Below are 15,754 nucleotides of genomic sequence, written 5' to 3'. Positions count from 1 at the left end.
GAACTTGCTGACCTTCTCTGCCTCACATTCTTTCCCAGAACTTGCTGACCTTCTCTGCCTCACATACTTTCCCAGAACTTGCTGACCTTCTCTGCCTCACATTCTTTCCCAGAACTTGCTGACCTTCTCTGCCTCACATTCTTTCCCAGAACTTGCTGACCTTCTCTGCCTCACATACTTTCTCAGAACTCGTGAAGCTTCCTCCTCATACGTTAGAACTCAGCAAGGAACCCTCCATTCCCTAATATTAAGTCTAACCCAAAAAAACGTTCTCAGATAGTCTACATCACCAAACAACAGGCTTGATATTTCAGAACATGACTGTATCTCAACGACTGCCTACACACTCTGACCCTCTTAGAACATTCTAGACCATCTCAGACATACTCGTATCCTCAATAACATGCCAAAAACATCCTTCTCACATTCTGTACATTTTGGGAACATGTAACATTCTTAGAATGTCACTTGAATAATATCTTGCGTTACTCATCTCATATGTATATACTGCATTCCATACTATTTTACTATATCTTAGTCTAGGCCGCTCTGACATTGCTCATCCATGTATTTATATATTCTTAATTCCATTCCTTGACTTTAGATTTGTGTGTTTTGGGTATATGTTGTGAAATTGTTAGATATTACTTGTTAGATATTGCTGCACTGTCGGAACTAGAAGCACAAGCATTTCGCTACACCCGCAATAACATCTGCTAAACACGTGTAGTGTATGTGACCAATAAAATTTGATTCGATTTTCATTTGTTATGCATTTTCCCTCATCTTCTGTAATGTTGTGTAACATATTTACAGGCAGTCCACTGCTATTGCCTGTTTCTTATAGAGGGGCCCTGTAAGGGACGAAAATAATAAGCTCACTCGTGTTGCCATCCCTTCTCAGTGACCCACTAGACAGGAGCTGGTCACACAGAACACCCCTGCCATCTCACTCTGACAGCACAGCCGCCATGGCAGGAACAAGCTACGCAGCAATGCCTTTGGTCATTTTACTTCATATATCCCCATGCTTAGAAAATCAGCCTTCTGTACACCAGGATGTCCCTGTGTATGTTGTGCTTTTGTGTCCATGATTTGTTTCAGATGCTATTGCCCATTGCTTCCTTCATCACTCTCAGGCCAATAACAATGTGGTGGTAGTGCTGGGTTTGAAAGGTGGCCATTTGTCACCCAAACATCATCTCCACAGAGAAGGACATCACTAAGACACCCCTCACCAGTGCCCCATGTCCAGTATGAAGGACGTTGTAGAAGTCCCCTCCCACTCAACACACAGATACACACACACACACACACACACAGAAACAGACACTTGCACAAACATGGATACGCACACTATGCACTCCCAACATGAACTCACAGATTCCCACAAACATCCATAAACTGGGAGAAGAACACAATCACAAACAGCCACGCACACAAAGAAATCCATATTTGCGAGTGGATTCCTCTGTGGTGATTTGATAACTCTGGTGAGGGGATAAGCAGTGAGATGTCTTTAGAATAGCAAGTAGGTGCTCCAGCTGTGTCTTATAAAAACTAATCCAGAAAGCCCCATATATCTATTGTGCTCCAGCTAAGAGCCTCCTCAGACTTTGATGTCAGCTTTAAACTCTGCTTCCTGTCGACAACAGTTGCCAAGCAAAGGATACAGTCAGCGGTCACTGGCACTACCTTTCAGGTGACAGAGAATTTAATCAGATTCAACAGGTCCAATCCTTACCATTTATCTGAAATATTTTAGTGAATTATGAGCACCACAAGGTGAGTTTTGGACGCTAGCAATTGGGAGTATTTTAAGCATGCACATTCATAACCACTGTCACTATCTTCCTCACTTGTATAAAATGCCATACTTTCTTTTTTTAACACAGCCCAGCTCTGACAGAGACTCAAACCTGTACAAATATTGCAGAGACATGTTAATATTATTTTTTTTACATACATTTAAGCGAATAACTTAAGCAATTATGTCTGTATTCCATAAAATCCCCAGGAAATAACCTTCAAAGAGTTGCATCATAATAACATTGGGCCCAGAGGGCATTTAGCTCCATCACTCTCTCACATGCTCAGAATCAGCCTGCTGAGCCCAATCTGAAATCATCTCTGTCAGGCTACTGTTATGTGGGCCAGACATGGCAGTCATGTCCCAGTCAGGGTTCTAATAGTAATTTGGACATGGTGCTTTCATGGCTCCAGAAGGGCAAATGGCTATCAACTTCAGATAATGGGATACCCTGACATTTCTGTTTCATTATTTTGCCTGTGAGATTATTGCAAGGTTACGCAGGCAGTTGAATCATCAATATCACCATAATCACTGTAACCATTGTAATTATCCTTATCCTCATCCTCATCATCCTCATTATCATCCTTTACATCATCCTCATGATTTAATATGATAAACTTCTTCAGTTCCCTCCATTTATTTCCTCATTGTGATCAAAGGAGAAATGGACTTTGAAAGAGTGAGCTAGAAAAGGCTGGTCACTGAAAAAGGTTATCCTGTAGCCTGTAGATATCTCTGATCCCCCAAAAAAGAGCTGGCTTGACTTTTCTCTTTCAGCAGAAGATTTGGCATTTTTGAAAGTGATTGGCAGACTGCGGTTCAACAGACAGGCCTACTATCAAATATAAATAGATCCCCCCCTGATGCTGTCCGATAAAGCATCATTTTGATGGCCCACGTCCAGCTGCGGGGTGTGTGATTTGCAGGTGGGCAGATGGTGGAGGCCAGGCATAGCGACACTTTCACCATGGTGATTTCCATTACTTAGAAGAGTGGACCCACGCATGGCGGTTATGATGACATAAAGTGATTAGTGTGAAACACTTATTCTCCAACATACACACACACACACACACACAATCGCACGCACATACATCAAAATACACGGATTAGAAATGACTGTGTGTGGGCGAGGGTAGGTGATTTCTGAAAATTGAGACAGGTGATGGAGGGCAGTAGATCAATTAAAGAGGTATGACAAAGGCTGTGCTTTTTGGTAGTGAGTGTACCAGAGGAGGGGTAGAGGTGATTGACAGGGTGGAAGGGTGGTGATGCTGACTCGGTCCCTGGTCCATCTCTCTCTCTCTCTCTCTGGTGACAGGTGAGAGGAAACCCTCCCAGAACCAGACCTGGTGAGCTGCTGATGAGCTGTTGACCCCTGACCCGTCAGCATGGTGCAGCCCCAGTGCACTTCTGGTAAAGGGAGCCCATGAGGGTTATTCCTCCAGCCAGCCCAATGCATGATGGGTGATTGAGTCCCCATTGAGTTCTCAGTGTCACTGCTCCCCCTCCCCTCCCCTTGGTCCCCTGTGCTACGAGGCGTCAGCCTTGGGAGCTTTTTTCTCTTTCCTGCAGTTCTTGATGGAGAATGTTATTTCATGACGTTCTTCTGACGTCTTCACTGTCTTCCGAGCAGGGCTGTCTTTATCTCTTTCCTTCTCTTTTTCCTTCGGTTCATTGACTAGTTCGTGTAGCGATGGCTCCTTGTACATGGCAACTGTGGAGCAGAAGAGAGAAACAGTTGAGTGTCCAAGGCACATCTATGGCATCTATGATAACTTAATACGTTTCTGATATATCCGTGTCTTATTTGTTCCTCTCAAACATTCGTCATAGCTTGGAGGGCATGTGACCAACCTTCAATAACTTTAGGCAGGAAGTGTGCGGCTCCCTTGGTCTTCTTCACCCGGTTGCCCTTCATAACCTGTCCGTCGCGGTTGATACCGATATACCAGGAGCGGCCCGACTGGTTCTGGCGGTAGAGCATGGAGGAGTACGTCACGTAGTAGTTCTCAAACACACTCTCCTTGAACTTACACTCTGGAGTGAAGTGTTCCTGGAGGAGAACAAACACAACAAACATCATGAGAGGATCGACTGTACCCATTAAGCCAACCCAGGAACACAGACAGACATTCCAATGCATGCATAGTATGTGCTCACAAATACCGTAGGCGCACACACACTCTCAGTGAAGAACATATTCATTAAGAGAGTTGTGTCTACGGGGAATGGAAGGGAATACTAGGATTCTGTGTGTACTCATGTTCCTTTGAAAAAGAGAGAACATCCTGGTCTTTGGGGAGAATTATTACACTCATAGAGAGGGATTACGTTACAGCATCAGTGGTATGAACTTAACGAAGCCCTCTAAAGGTAGGACAGTGGAAGGGAGAAACCACTGGGAAACTCTCCCATAAACAAAAGATTGACACATACCTACAAATACGCGCACATAGTATGCAAATGAATCAATACACAACACAACAATATATTCACAGTTGTTTTGGAAACACGTGAAAGTACGGAGGCAGAACAAATGGTTCAGATGGAAGTCCCCTTTCAACCTTCAAATTCAACATTTAACACACTCTGGAATACTGTCTGAAAGTGAACACACATAGCAGAACCCCTTCAAAGTTAAAGCGCATCCAACATTTATGATGCACCTCCACCTAAGACTTACCCCAGACCTGTGTGTCACCGGTGTCTTGTGTTAATATGGGCTCTAGTGTTTTTGTGTTTCCTTGGGGCGACCAGAAATGTTGGGGCGAGCAGAATCAACAACCTCTACGTCATTCAAGACTGTTGCTTTGTGAGAAGGTGTCCCCAAAGTTAGAGCAGTTCCACCAAGGCCATAGCCCAGTAAAAACATGGCTGCCGGGCCCGCGTAGATGGAAACAGTCTGAGCCTTTTGGGTAAAACACTGGGGTAAATCTCAGATGGAAACTCGACAGTTATTGGCTGCTAGAACACCTCCCCAGTCCCTACACCAGTGGTTAACCCCTCTATGTCCAGCACTCACATAAGGACCACTAAACCCTGCAGAATGTTGCCTGGTGATTGTAACCACTAGCGACAGGTATACATCTCTCTTAGTCACCGTCAGCCTCCTTCCCTTGTCAGAGAGCAAACCCAATCTGCACGATTTATATAGTGCGAGCAGAAGGGCAGAAACAGCTGACTGGAGACTTTCTCTGGGGCTCAGGGAGATGGTGGAGGACTGGGGGAGGACGAGTCGGCAATAAGAAGGGGCATTAAGGAGTCAGTAGTGGACTCGTCAGCATTAAGGAGCTCCATGGTCACACGCTCCCAGATCATCACCTCTCACCTTCAAGGTGCTGTGCGTGTCTGGGGAAAGTCAATCACGCCATATCTCCACCTCGCTCCGCCACTCCCTCATATCCTTCCTCAGTTCCCCTCGACCCCATTTTCTCTATCGTACCTCCGGACCACCTGAGCCACCCTCATCTGTAGGTACTTTCCACACCCAGCCCCCCCCCCCCCCAGATCACAGAGTTATTTATACGTCTTCTGTCAGGTTTGGTATCTTAAGGAGCTTGATAAATGATCTGCTTCATTCATTATTAATCAGGGTGGAGAGGGAGAGAGAGAAAGGGTATTTGGTATTTTATTAGGATCCCCATTAGCTGTTGCGAAAGCCACAAGCTACTCTTCCTGGGGTCTGCACAAAACATGAAACATGACATAATACAGAACATTAATAGACAAGAACAGCTCAAGGACAGAACTACGTACATTTAAAAACGGCACACGTAGCCTACATGTCAGTAGTACATACACACAAAATATCTGGGTCAAATAGGGGAGAGGCGTTGTGCCGTGAGGTGTTGCTTTATCTGTTTTTTGAAACCAGGTCTGCTGTTCATTTCAGCAATATGAGATGGAAGGGGAGTTCCATGCAATGATGGCTTTCTATAATACTGTACGCTTTCTTCCATTTGTTCTAGATTTGGGTGACTACGAAAAGACCTCTGGTGGCATGTCTGGTGGGGCAACTGTGTGTGTCAGAGCAGTGCGTAAGTTGACTATGCAAACAATTTGGGATTTTCAAGATAAGACAAAACTAGAGCCTGCAGGACTTGCTTTACGGAGTGTGGTGTCAAAAAAGCAGAGCATCTCTTTATTGCGGACAAACCTCTCCCCATCTTCACAACCATTTAATCTATTATGTTTTCACCATGACAGTTTACAATCTAAAGTAACACCAAGCAATTTAGTCTCCTCAACTTGTTCGACAGCCACACCATTCATGACCAGATTCAGCTGAGGTCTAGAGCTTCGTTTTAGTTTTTAGAGATGTTTAGGTCCAATTTACTGGCCACCCATTCCAAAACTGACTGCAACTCTTTGTTAACGGTTTCAGTGACTTCATTAGCTGTGGTTGCTGACAAGTATATAGTTGAATCATCAGCATACATGGACACACAGGCTTTGTTTAGTGGCATGTCATTGGGAGAAAGAGGGTCTGAGTCTGAGGCCTGCTCCCCTGGTTCTCCCCTGGTTCTCCCCCAGGACCTGCAGTTGGAAGCAGGGCACCAAGGACAATTGGTCTCCAATCACCATAACCTAGGACCCTACCACTGACCTCTGTGTCACCATAACCCACAATCAACCTCTGAATCATCAGCAGGCAGGATAACCCATTACTAAGACCTAGATAACCTTCAATTCTGAAATGACCCTCATGATAACACAATTTCCTCTCTGAAATTATACCCTCACGAAAACCCACCAGTCGACTGAAATGACCCTGACGATAATCCACGTGTTGTACTTGTAAACACTACCATGACGACAATCTTTGATAAATCCTGTGGAATGAGCCTAATTATAACCCACGTCTTCATTTTGAGGTCTATCTAACAGCAGGACGTCTCCTGAGCTTTCCTGGAAAGACGTCAGCACAGACTAAGGACCCTCTTCATAAACCGACCGCTAAACCCCTGGACTAACCATCCTCCTAATCTCCAGCTCAGCTACCATGGCTGCTATGACTAATCTCATACAACCTAGTTTCTGTAATTACCATACCTTTAATCCATGAGTCAGCCTCAAGGACCCAGGTAATCTGCTATCTATCTCTTTAGAATGGAAGACACCTCCCACACAATGTGACCTTTGAACTTCCACTGAGTACCTATAGAACCACCAGTGGAGTAAATAATTGCTGAGCGTGTGTTGAACGTGACAGGGAGGGTCACCATTTTTAAGTGTAGAAGGGGGGGGGGGAATATTAAATAAAATAAAAATCTCACCCTTCACTTGTGACTTAATGACTGACTCGGGCAGCCTCCTTTCCCTGCATCTCCAGCCAGAATGAATTCTAATGAAAGCTGGCGAAATAGGTAATATCCAGCGTCCGTGGAGAGAATCCTGAGGATGGGAAGAACCTCTTTATCATGCAGAGCAGTGTCCCGACCTTCTCCTCAACCCTCTCCTTTCTCCTCCTCCTCTTCCTCCTCCTCCTCCCTCAGTGCCTGATCACACCTATTCTACCTGCTCCAAGAAGCTGAACTCCTAACACCACCATACGTTACGCTACGTTGCTCTCCTGAAACACTAGTTAGGCCAAGGACTCAGGCCAGGGGCTAGCACATAAGGTGCTTACATTGTAACTGGTACCTCTTCCTCACCCATCAGTCATTCATACATTTAGGGCTACTCATGCAGATTCATAGGGAGAATCTCAATGGCAAACTACTCTCCTAGCCTCCTTCTCAAAACCATTGGTTGAGAAGGCCAGAGGTCCCACCTCTCTGACCTTCTCCTCCCATGGGTTTTGAGAACGAGGTGGGAAGAGAGGGGAGAAAATGTGAGGAGTATGCAATTGAGAGTCTCCCATAGCGGGGGAGTTCTATGCCACTTTCTCCCTTTCAAACAACCTCCTTTCGCATAACAAAATGTCATCTGTAGCACTTCTTGCCACCTCTACTTTTTATGTTCTTCTCTGATAAGTAAATCACCTCTTGCACCAGTGCAAATGCTTAGTAAATATGACGGGGGAGTAAAATACAATATGTGTTGGGCTCATAGTAAGACTGAGTTCCTGTTTCCTTGGTGTACTGCTCTGTATTGCCAGCAGGGGTGGTAGTGACACATTAGGCAGCCCTGCCTGGGTCTGTTGACCATCCCCAGCAGTCCCGGGTATTCTGGGAGATGCTGTGGAATCTGCCTAGCTGCAGTAATCCCGCCATATTCCATGGTGCTGTATTAACGCTGTAGCAACAACCCCCCCCCCCTCAAAACCTTCACTGAATCTCCTATTGGGTCTTTCCTCTGTGTGTGTGTGTGTGTCGGAGTGTGTGTGTGTTTTGGAGTGTGCAGAGTTGGGGGAGACTAGCACATGTTGTTGATGTTTTTAGAACCAGGTGCAGATGTTCTGTGACATGGCCTATTACCTAAGTTAACCCTTGTCTCGTCTTAACATTCTGTATGCTCCCCTTGTCCTAAGGGTCAAAAATGACCCGCCTTCACTAAACCCTTCAAATAAAGCAGCTTAATTGGATAATTTTAAACCCCAAATCTAGTTTGCATGAAGAAACAACCTGTCATTCATCACAAACTTTGTGAATATCTGTGTTTTCCCTCTTCAACATGCAGGAAGACTGCATTTAATTAGTGGACGCCACTCATTTTTATTACAACACACCTTTCATAATTGTTTTCTCTACTAAAGTAGAGGTTTATTACTATTATTAATCCTGAAGGTATTGCATAAGTGTAAACATTGTTTTTCTTAGCAAGACATATCACTTGTATCGCCTAGGAAAGTAGCAGAAATGTGCAGAAAGTAGTTTTGAATCCATTTTATTGAACAATAACAGTCTGGAACTGTTTTGGCAACATAGTGATATATTCTTATACACTGAACAATGAGGAATTAACTACAAAATACTAGCCTTCTCCCATTTTTTTTAACCATTGCCCCCAGCCACAAGGTGTATAAACAACAACAATAAATACGAATAAAATAAGATAATAGATACAAAACAAAATGTGAAGAACATAAATCAATCATCTCTAATTAGCACATGTAGGACAGTATGCAAGTGTGTGTGCATGGACTTTGCAGATGTATTTCTCACATGTGCAGCACATAGTATTTGTTTTACAGTCCTTCTTTGGGGGGCAGAATTGGAATCTCCTCCTCTTGTCTGCCCCCAGTTGCAGCCTCAGGTGGATGGTGGATCAGGACAAGATTCAGTCCCCTGAACAGCTTTCACAAGCGCTGCAGAGGCTGCTGTGCCGGGGAGGCACTCCCTTCTTTGAATGCGTGGGGTTACAAGTGCCTTTCCCAGCTGCTCCAGGAACACTCTCCCCTTGTTTCGTTTATCAGGCGTCCAGGTAGGGTTGATCTTGTTCCATATCACAAAGGCATTGTAAGAGGACACATCAATGATGTTATGGAAGATGACCAGGGGCAAGCAGGCAGTCATGATCCTGTAGCTGTAAGTTCCAATCACCTTGCCCAGGTTGTCCACATCTCCTTTGTTGTGGTTGAAGTCCAGGATGATGGCTGTCTTCCTGTCTTCATGATTACTGATCTCAGCCGTTTTGTGCAGTGTGCTCAGGAGGACCACATTCTTGTTCCTCTTTGGGAGGTAAGAAACTAGAGTGGTGGTGGGGGTGAAGGCAAACCTTTATGAGAAGGCTTCTCTCCCCCTTGTTCCGAGGAGTGCAGGGGGGAGCTCAGGCTTGTTCTTTCTAACTGTGCCAACCATGGTGATCTTCCTCTTCAGGAGCTGCTGGCTGAGTTCAATCAGTACCACACATAATCTCAATATCGCATTGTGTGTGTGTCTTTTTTTTTTTTTGTGGTGTGTAAATTATTTTATAACAGCCGGGTCAAAAATGACCCTAAGACAATCTTTAACCTGGTGGTGTACAGCTTTCATGGAAATATGAACAAAGGCGGCGTTTCACTTTTTCTAACGTTGGGGTCACTCTAGGAAAAGTCATCACATTTCAAGTTGAAGAAATATCATTTAGGGGGTTTTCTCTGCTGCTATACATAGTGGTGGGTCATTGTTTGACCCTTAAGGACAACACAAGGGTTAAGAAGGCGTACAGGGCTGTGAAAAGGTATTGGTCACCTTTCTAATTTTCTCTACTTTTGCATATTTTTGAAACTGAATGTTATCAGATCTTCAACCAAAACAGATCTTCAAACAAAGTGAACAAATAACACAACAATTACATACTTATTTCATTTATTCAATTTAAAAAAAGTCTGTCCATAGAACATTCTTCCAAGAATCTTGATGATCATCCAGGTGCTTTCAGTTGACTTTTGGCAAACTTGAGTCAACTTTTTGGACAAGATGGGTCCCGTTATGTCGGGCAAAAACCAAACTCTGCATTCCACATTAGGAACCTCATACCAATGGTCAAACATGGTGGTGGTAGTGTGATGGTTTAGGGATGCTTTGCTGCCTCAGGACCTGGACAACTTGCCTTATAGAAGGAACCATGAATTCTGCTCTGCATCAGAGAATTCCACAGGAGAATGACAGGCCATTCGTCTGTGAGCTGAAACTGAAGCACAGCTGGGTCATGCAGCAAAACAACGTTCCAAAACACACAATCAAGTCTACATGAAAATAGTTAAAAAGCAACACATTTCAAGTTTTGGAATGGGCTAATCCCAAAGTGGCAGGACTTGAAACCAGCAGTTCGTGGTTGAAAACCCATACATGTTGCTGAGTTACAGAAGTTCTGCATGCAATAGTTACAGCAGTTCTGCATGCAATAGTTACAGCAGTTCTGCATGCAATAGTTACAGCAGTTCTGCATGCAATAGTTACAGCAGTTCTGCATGCAATAGTTACAGCAGTTCTGCATGCAATAGTTACAGCAGTTCTGCATGCAAGAGTTACAGCAGTTCTGCATTTGGTTGCAGTCAATTCAGCAGTTATTAGTGTAAGGGGGCAATTAATTTTTCACACAGGGGAATTGGGTGTTGCATAACTTTGTTAATTCAATATTTAAAATTAAGTATCAATTTTTTTTGTTATTTGTAAACTCAGGTTCCCTTTATGTAATATTAGGTTTTGGTTGAAGATCTGATAACATTCAGTATAAAAAAATAGGCAAAATATAGAAAAAATCAGAAAGGGGGCAAATACTTCTTCACAGCTCTGTAGATGCACTTAAAGAGAGGGGTTACCAGAGGGCGAGGCTGACCTCACTGGTCATGTTGTGTGCACGAGCATCGCAATACACAGGTTATTCAATCATTTCACCCACACTGCTCGAGCGCTGGTCTTTGATTGGGCTGGAGGTTGTGAACGAGCGTCTGCGTACCCAATCGCTAAAATAGAGCTTGTTTCTACTGGAGACGCGCCACACGCTGCAAGTCCCCTCCTGACTGGGTATCAGGAAGTTACAGACCTGTGTGGAAGCTTGAAAGACAAAAGAGGAGAGATTCATTGAAGATGAACTAAAAACAAACCCGGCTTCCCTTTTTATCTGTGGATGAATCGTCGGAGTAGAGAAACACACAATGTTGTATGACAAAGAACCAGCTAAAATAACAACCAAATGTTCATCTCCCAGGACAAGCTAGCTAAATATCCATGAATGTTTCATGTGTTCTATTGTGTGAGTGATAGCTAGGAGCAGAGTGAGTTGGGGCTAGGGGATGTGTAAGTGGAGTCTACTGCCTACTCTACACTCATCTCTGGGTTGATTAACAGTCTCTGTTGATGTGATTCACATGCAGGGGAGTGACAGAGGTGACCACGCATCCACCTCACATCCCTTCATACCTCCATTTGTCATCCCCCTTTCAATATCCCCTTCATAGGAGAGAGAGAACGGAGGGAGGTAGTGCACTTGTGATGTCTCTGTGTGTCATTAGATCAGCAGTGGCCTTTGTCATAGGCTCGGGGTAAATTACACAGCAGTGATACATCTGTCAAAACAATGCTCTTTGTTCACAACACACTCACACCCAATACACATACAGATATGTACACGCTATTTGATGCTGTGTGGCTGGAAAGACGACAACAACAGATGCCATTGGCAACCAAGTCTACATCTCTTACTTATTAGTACCATCTTAGCACAGAACCTTGTTGCTGGACTAATGATAAATGAATAGAAAGAAGGAACCCTGCCTGCACACAGCATTACTTCTCCTAAGTGCACTTCATTGCCTGGCTGGCAGCATGTCTGCCTCTGTATCATTCCATTCCGTTTCTCTATACCTCATCCCTTCTTTCTCTATCCCTGCCGTTTTGCCTGATTACTCTTCTCTTCTTCCCCTTTCCTGTTTTTTCCAACTCTCTCCTGTTCTCTCTCTCTCCCCCATTGTGATGGAGGTGATGCTATCTGGACGGCTGTGTTGTCCTGCATCTCAATGCAGCCCTCACAGGAGAAGAATGGACTACAAAGCCATTCATCAGGAAAGGTCTCTCTCTCTCTCTCTCTCTCTCTCTCTTTCTCACACTCACACTCACACTCATACTCACACTCACACACACACACACACACACACAGATACAGCACCACATAGATATTACAGTGATTTACATGTATAACCTCACAAGCAATTAAACGCAGAGAATAGAAATGACTCATACAAGCACAGACACAAACACAATTATCCACTCAAATATACATAACCGCATGTGTAAAACCTGCCCACACACACACACATCAACCACTACACAAATGCGCTGAACATATATTACATCATAGACATTATAATTGAAGGTATGCATACGTACATCAACACACCCATTAAATACACAATCACCGATTGACATGCCTGATTGACATGCCTGATTGACATGCATTGGAACTGCATCTGTGAAATCTAGGCTCTCAATTGTGCCTCTTCCCATCCACCATCTCTCTATCTGTCTTTCTCGCACACACACACACACACACACACACACACACACACACACACACACACTCGCACACTCGCACTCACACACACACACTCGCACTCACACACACAATCGGCCCCCTTCTCTCACACATCTCCCCCCTCTCATGGCCCAGGAGGGTTTTCCAGAGAACACAGATGATAAAATGGGTCAGGACAGAGCTGAGCACTATTTTTACCAGGACAGGTATAGGGAAGCTGAGGCTCATGGCTGAGACAACAGAGCTGTGACATGGAGTTCCCCCTTGTCATTAGCTCCATACTGCCCTCCTGGGCTATGTGCTTCACTAGCCTGACAAAAGCTGTCTGATCACGCTTTTACTGCAATGCACAGCCTAATTGAAAAGAAGAGGACAAAGAATCAAAGTGAGTGAGTGAGTGAGTGAGTGAGTGACTGAGAGCCCTGCAGAGGTTTTCCCCAATGGCAGTGTCCTCTGTGTCTCTTGTTGTCACTCACCTCAGCCTCTCACCCACACAGTCACAAAACAGAGTACATCACTGTTTCAAACATGTATCCGCTCTCACAAACAATAGCTTACCGGTGTGTGACTGTAACACACAGCAAACACACAAGGTTACACATCCTCAGCATGATTCTATTCTAAGGGAAGACACTCTGTCTGTCTGCTTGATACACATAGAAGGCCTCTGTGAGTTACCGAGGGGTTTGATTGTGTTTCCTTTGAACCCGATGCTCCTATTGCCTCTGTACACACAGAGGCAATAGACAAACGCCTTCTCATTGCAGAATGTTAATCTTCAGCTCAGGGATATTCTCTCTCTCTCTCACACTGACAGAGGTGTAGCTGTTACAACCTTACACCAACGCTCCAACGACTAACAAATGATTGTTCTCCGAGACTCTCCCAACTTGAATACGTCTGCCCTACGTGCACTGCACGCTGACAGACTTTATGTATGAAGTATCGCACGGTTACGCCCTGTGTTTTAAAAAATGGATTCTGTGACACACACACACACACAGTGAGATTGAGTGAATGTTCCACTACTCTGTAATGCTATTGCTCTATGTCCTTTACAGTAGCACCAGACACAGTGGAGGTAATTGGTCACACTGCAGTGGCTAATCCCTTGTTATTATTCTGCTGTTTTTATGTTGTGTGGCAATCTAGACGCTCGGGGCACAGTAACCTTTCATCCTTAATCACACACAGAGCTTACACCCTATTACCTAAGCTCGGTAAAGAGACTTAACGCTGAACAGTACATCCTCAGTACAGACGCTGTACTATAGCTGCATACTGTCCTCAATCCCCATAAAATTGTACATTGCAGATTCAAAGTTCTTTGTTTCTGGCCATTTTGAACCTGTAATCGAACTGAGAAATGCTGATGTTCCAGATACTCAACTAGTCTAAAGAAGGCCAGTTCTATTGCTTCTTTAATCAGAACAACAGTTTTCAGCTGTGCTAACATAATTGCAAAAGGGTATTCTAATGATCAATTAGCCTTTTAAAATGATCTACTTGGATTAGCTAACACAAAGTGCCATTGGAACACAGGTGTGATGGTTGCTGATAATGGGCCTCTGTACACCTATGTAGATATTTAATAAAAACCAGCCATTTCCAGCTACAATACTCATTTACAACATTAACAATGTCTACACTGTATTTCTGATCAATTTGATGTTATTTTAATGCACAAAAACAAAGACATTTCTAAGTGACCCCAATTTTTTTTACGGGGGGGTGTATATTTCTAAGTGGCTCAACTGCACCGCTGAATCTAAGCCCATGGAACAGGATGTGCAACTCCAGATTGAAGTCCATTTCAGCACCATGGACAGCAAACAGATTCTCCTGGCACAGAGTTCAGCATCATGGGCAGAAACCAGATTCTCCTGGCACAGAGTTCAGCACCATGGACAGCAACAACACAGACCGTAATTGAGGAGTTTTCGCAACAGCAGTCCACTCCTGATATGGCTGTTCCAGCCGTTGCATGGTCATTATAACTGTCATTTAGAGAGCTAAAGCTTCACTGAGTATCTCTATTGCTGGAACTGGCCTATTGCCACACAGCCATTTCCCCCAGGTTTACTCAGAAACATTACTGTAAAAGACACATTGTCCAATGTTGTTACTGGTTTATGTATTGTTGAGCATGTGGACTCACAGAGGTGTAGAGGTACCCATCGCTGTTCATGCCCAGGTAGAGCCCTGTCTTCGCCCCCTGGATCGCCACGATCCTCAGACCCACAGGAATCAAGTTGAACTGTGCTGCAGAGAGGCGGAAAGAGGGAGGGAGGAGAGAGAAACGTTAGAAAATGAGACTGACATTAGACCGACCCAGAGAGCAGCAATCAAGAGCTTCCTAGATTGTCTTCTATAGGAATTAACATGGCTGTTGTTTCACCTCTGAATAACCCTACCAGGCACAAAGGTCACAACCTCACTGAGCCTAAGCCAGAGTGTCATGAGCGAGATATGGAGTGTTGTTGGAGTGAGGGGCTATCATCACGTCACCTCAGGTTTGCCATACTTTTGCTCTACTCTGGGTGCAGCACCTCCCTGAATACAGCTAAGAGGACTGGTGAAACACAAAGGAATAGAACGAGAGCATGTGAGAGAGACAGTGGGAGAAAACAAGGAAGAAAGAGAGTGTGAACAACAGAGAGGATGGAGTGACAAAAAGATGACAGAAATAGACATCAGGAAGGGGCAGAGGCGGGAGGAAGGAAGGAAGAGAAAGGACAAGTCTATCCTCTATCTCTCTCGTCTCTTCTCACTCTCTCTGGGGCGTGCAGGGTTTCAGGGGTGTTACTGATCTCTTCTACATAGAGACCAATGGAACCCATCAGAACAGGAAAACAGAGTGGAAAGAGTAGAAGACAGATCGGGTGGAAAAGAGAAAGTAGAGATGAGAGAGATAAAGGAACAATTATTGCTTCCATGGATTTTAAATGTGCCAACTAAATATCCTTATCAAATCCACACCCAGTCTGAAACCTAAACCCCATGCAATAAGAAGCACAGCGTCTTTGTCAACATGTGATT

At 44.3% G+C, this 15,754-nt stretch overlaps 1 protein-coding gene across 1 annotated transcript in view; it reads right to left on the bottom strand.

The window, feature by feature from the left end:
* Nucleotides 1-676: 676 nt before the first annotated feature.
* The window catches only part of fgf11b (fibroblast growth factor 11b), a 53,581-nt gene continuing 38,503 nt past the window's right edge, over nucleotides 677-15,754 (bottom strand). Inside the window, exons 3-5 of the mRNA XM_020464001.2 lie at nucleotides 14,874-14,977; nucleotides 3,671-3,869; nucleotides 677-3,530 (exon numbers count right to left, since the gene is read on the bottom strand). Of these exons, the coding sequence (XP_020319590.1) occupies nucleotides 3,346-3,530; nucleotides 3,671-3,869; nucleotides 14,874-14,977 (488 nt within the window). The 3' untranslated portion in view covers nucleotides 677-3,345. The remainder of the gene's footprint in view (nucleotides 3,531-3,670; nucleotides 3,870-14,873; nucleotides 14,978-15,754) is intronic.

The sequence above is a fragment of the Oncorhynchus kisutch genome, linkage group LG28 (assembly GCF_002021735.2).
Source record: "Oncorhynchus kisutch isolate 150728-3 linkage group LG28, Okis_V2, whole genome shotgun sequence".
In the NCBI taxonomy this organism is placed as follows: domain Eukaryota; kingdom Metazoa; phylum Chordata; class Actinopteri; order Salmoniformes; family Salmonidae; genus Oncorhynchus; species Oncorhynchus kisutch.
The sequence above is the reverse complement of the archived record's forward strand: the minus strand, read 5'-3'. Positions and strand labels throughout refer to the sequence as shown.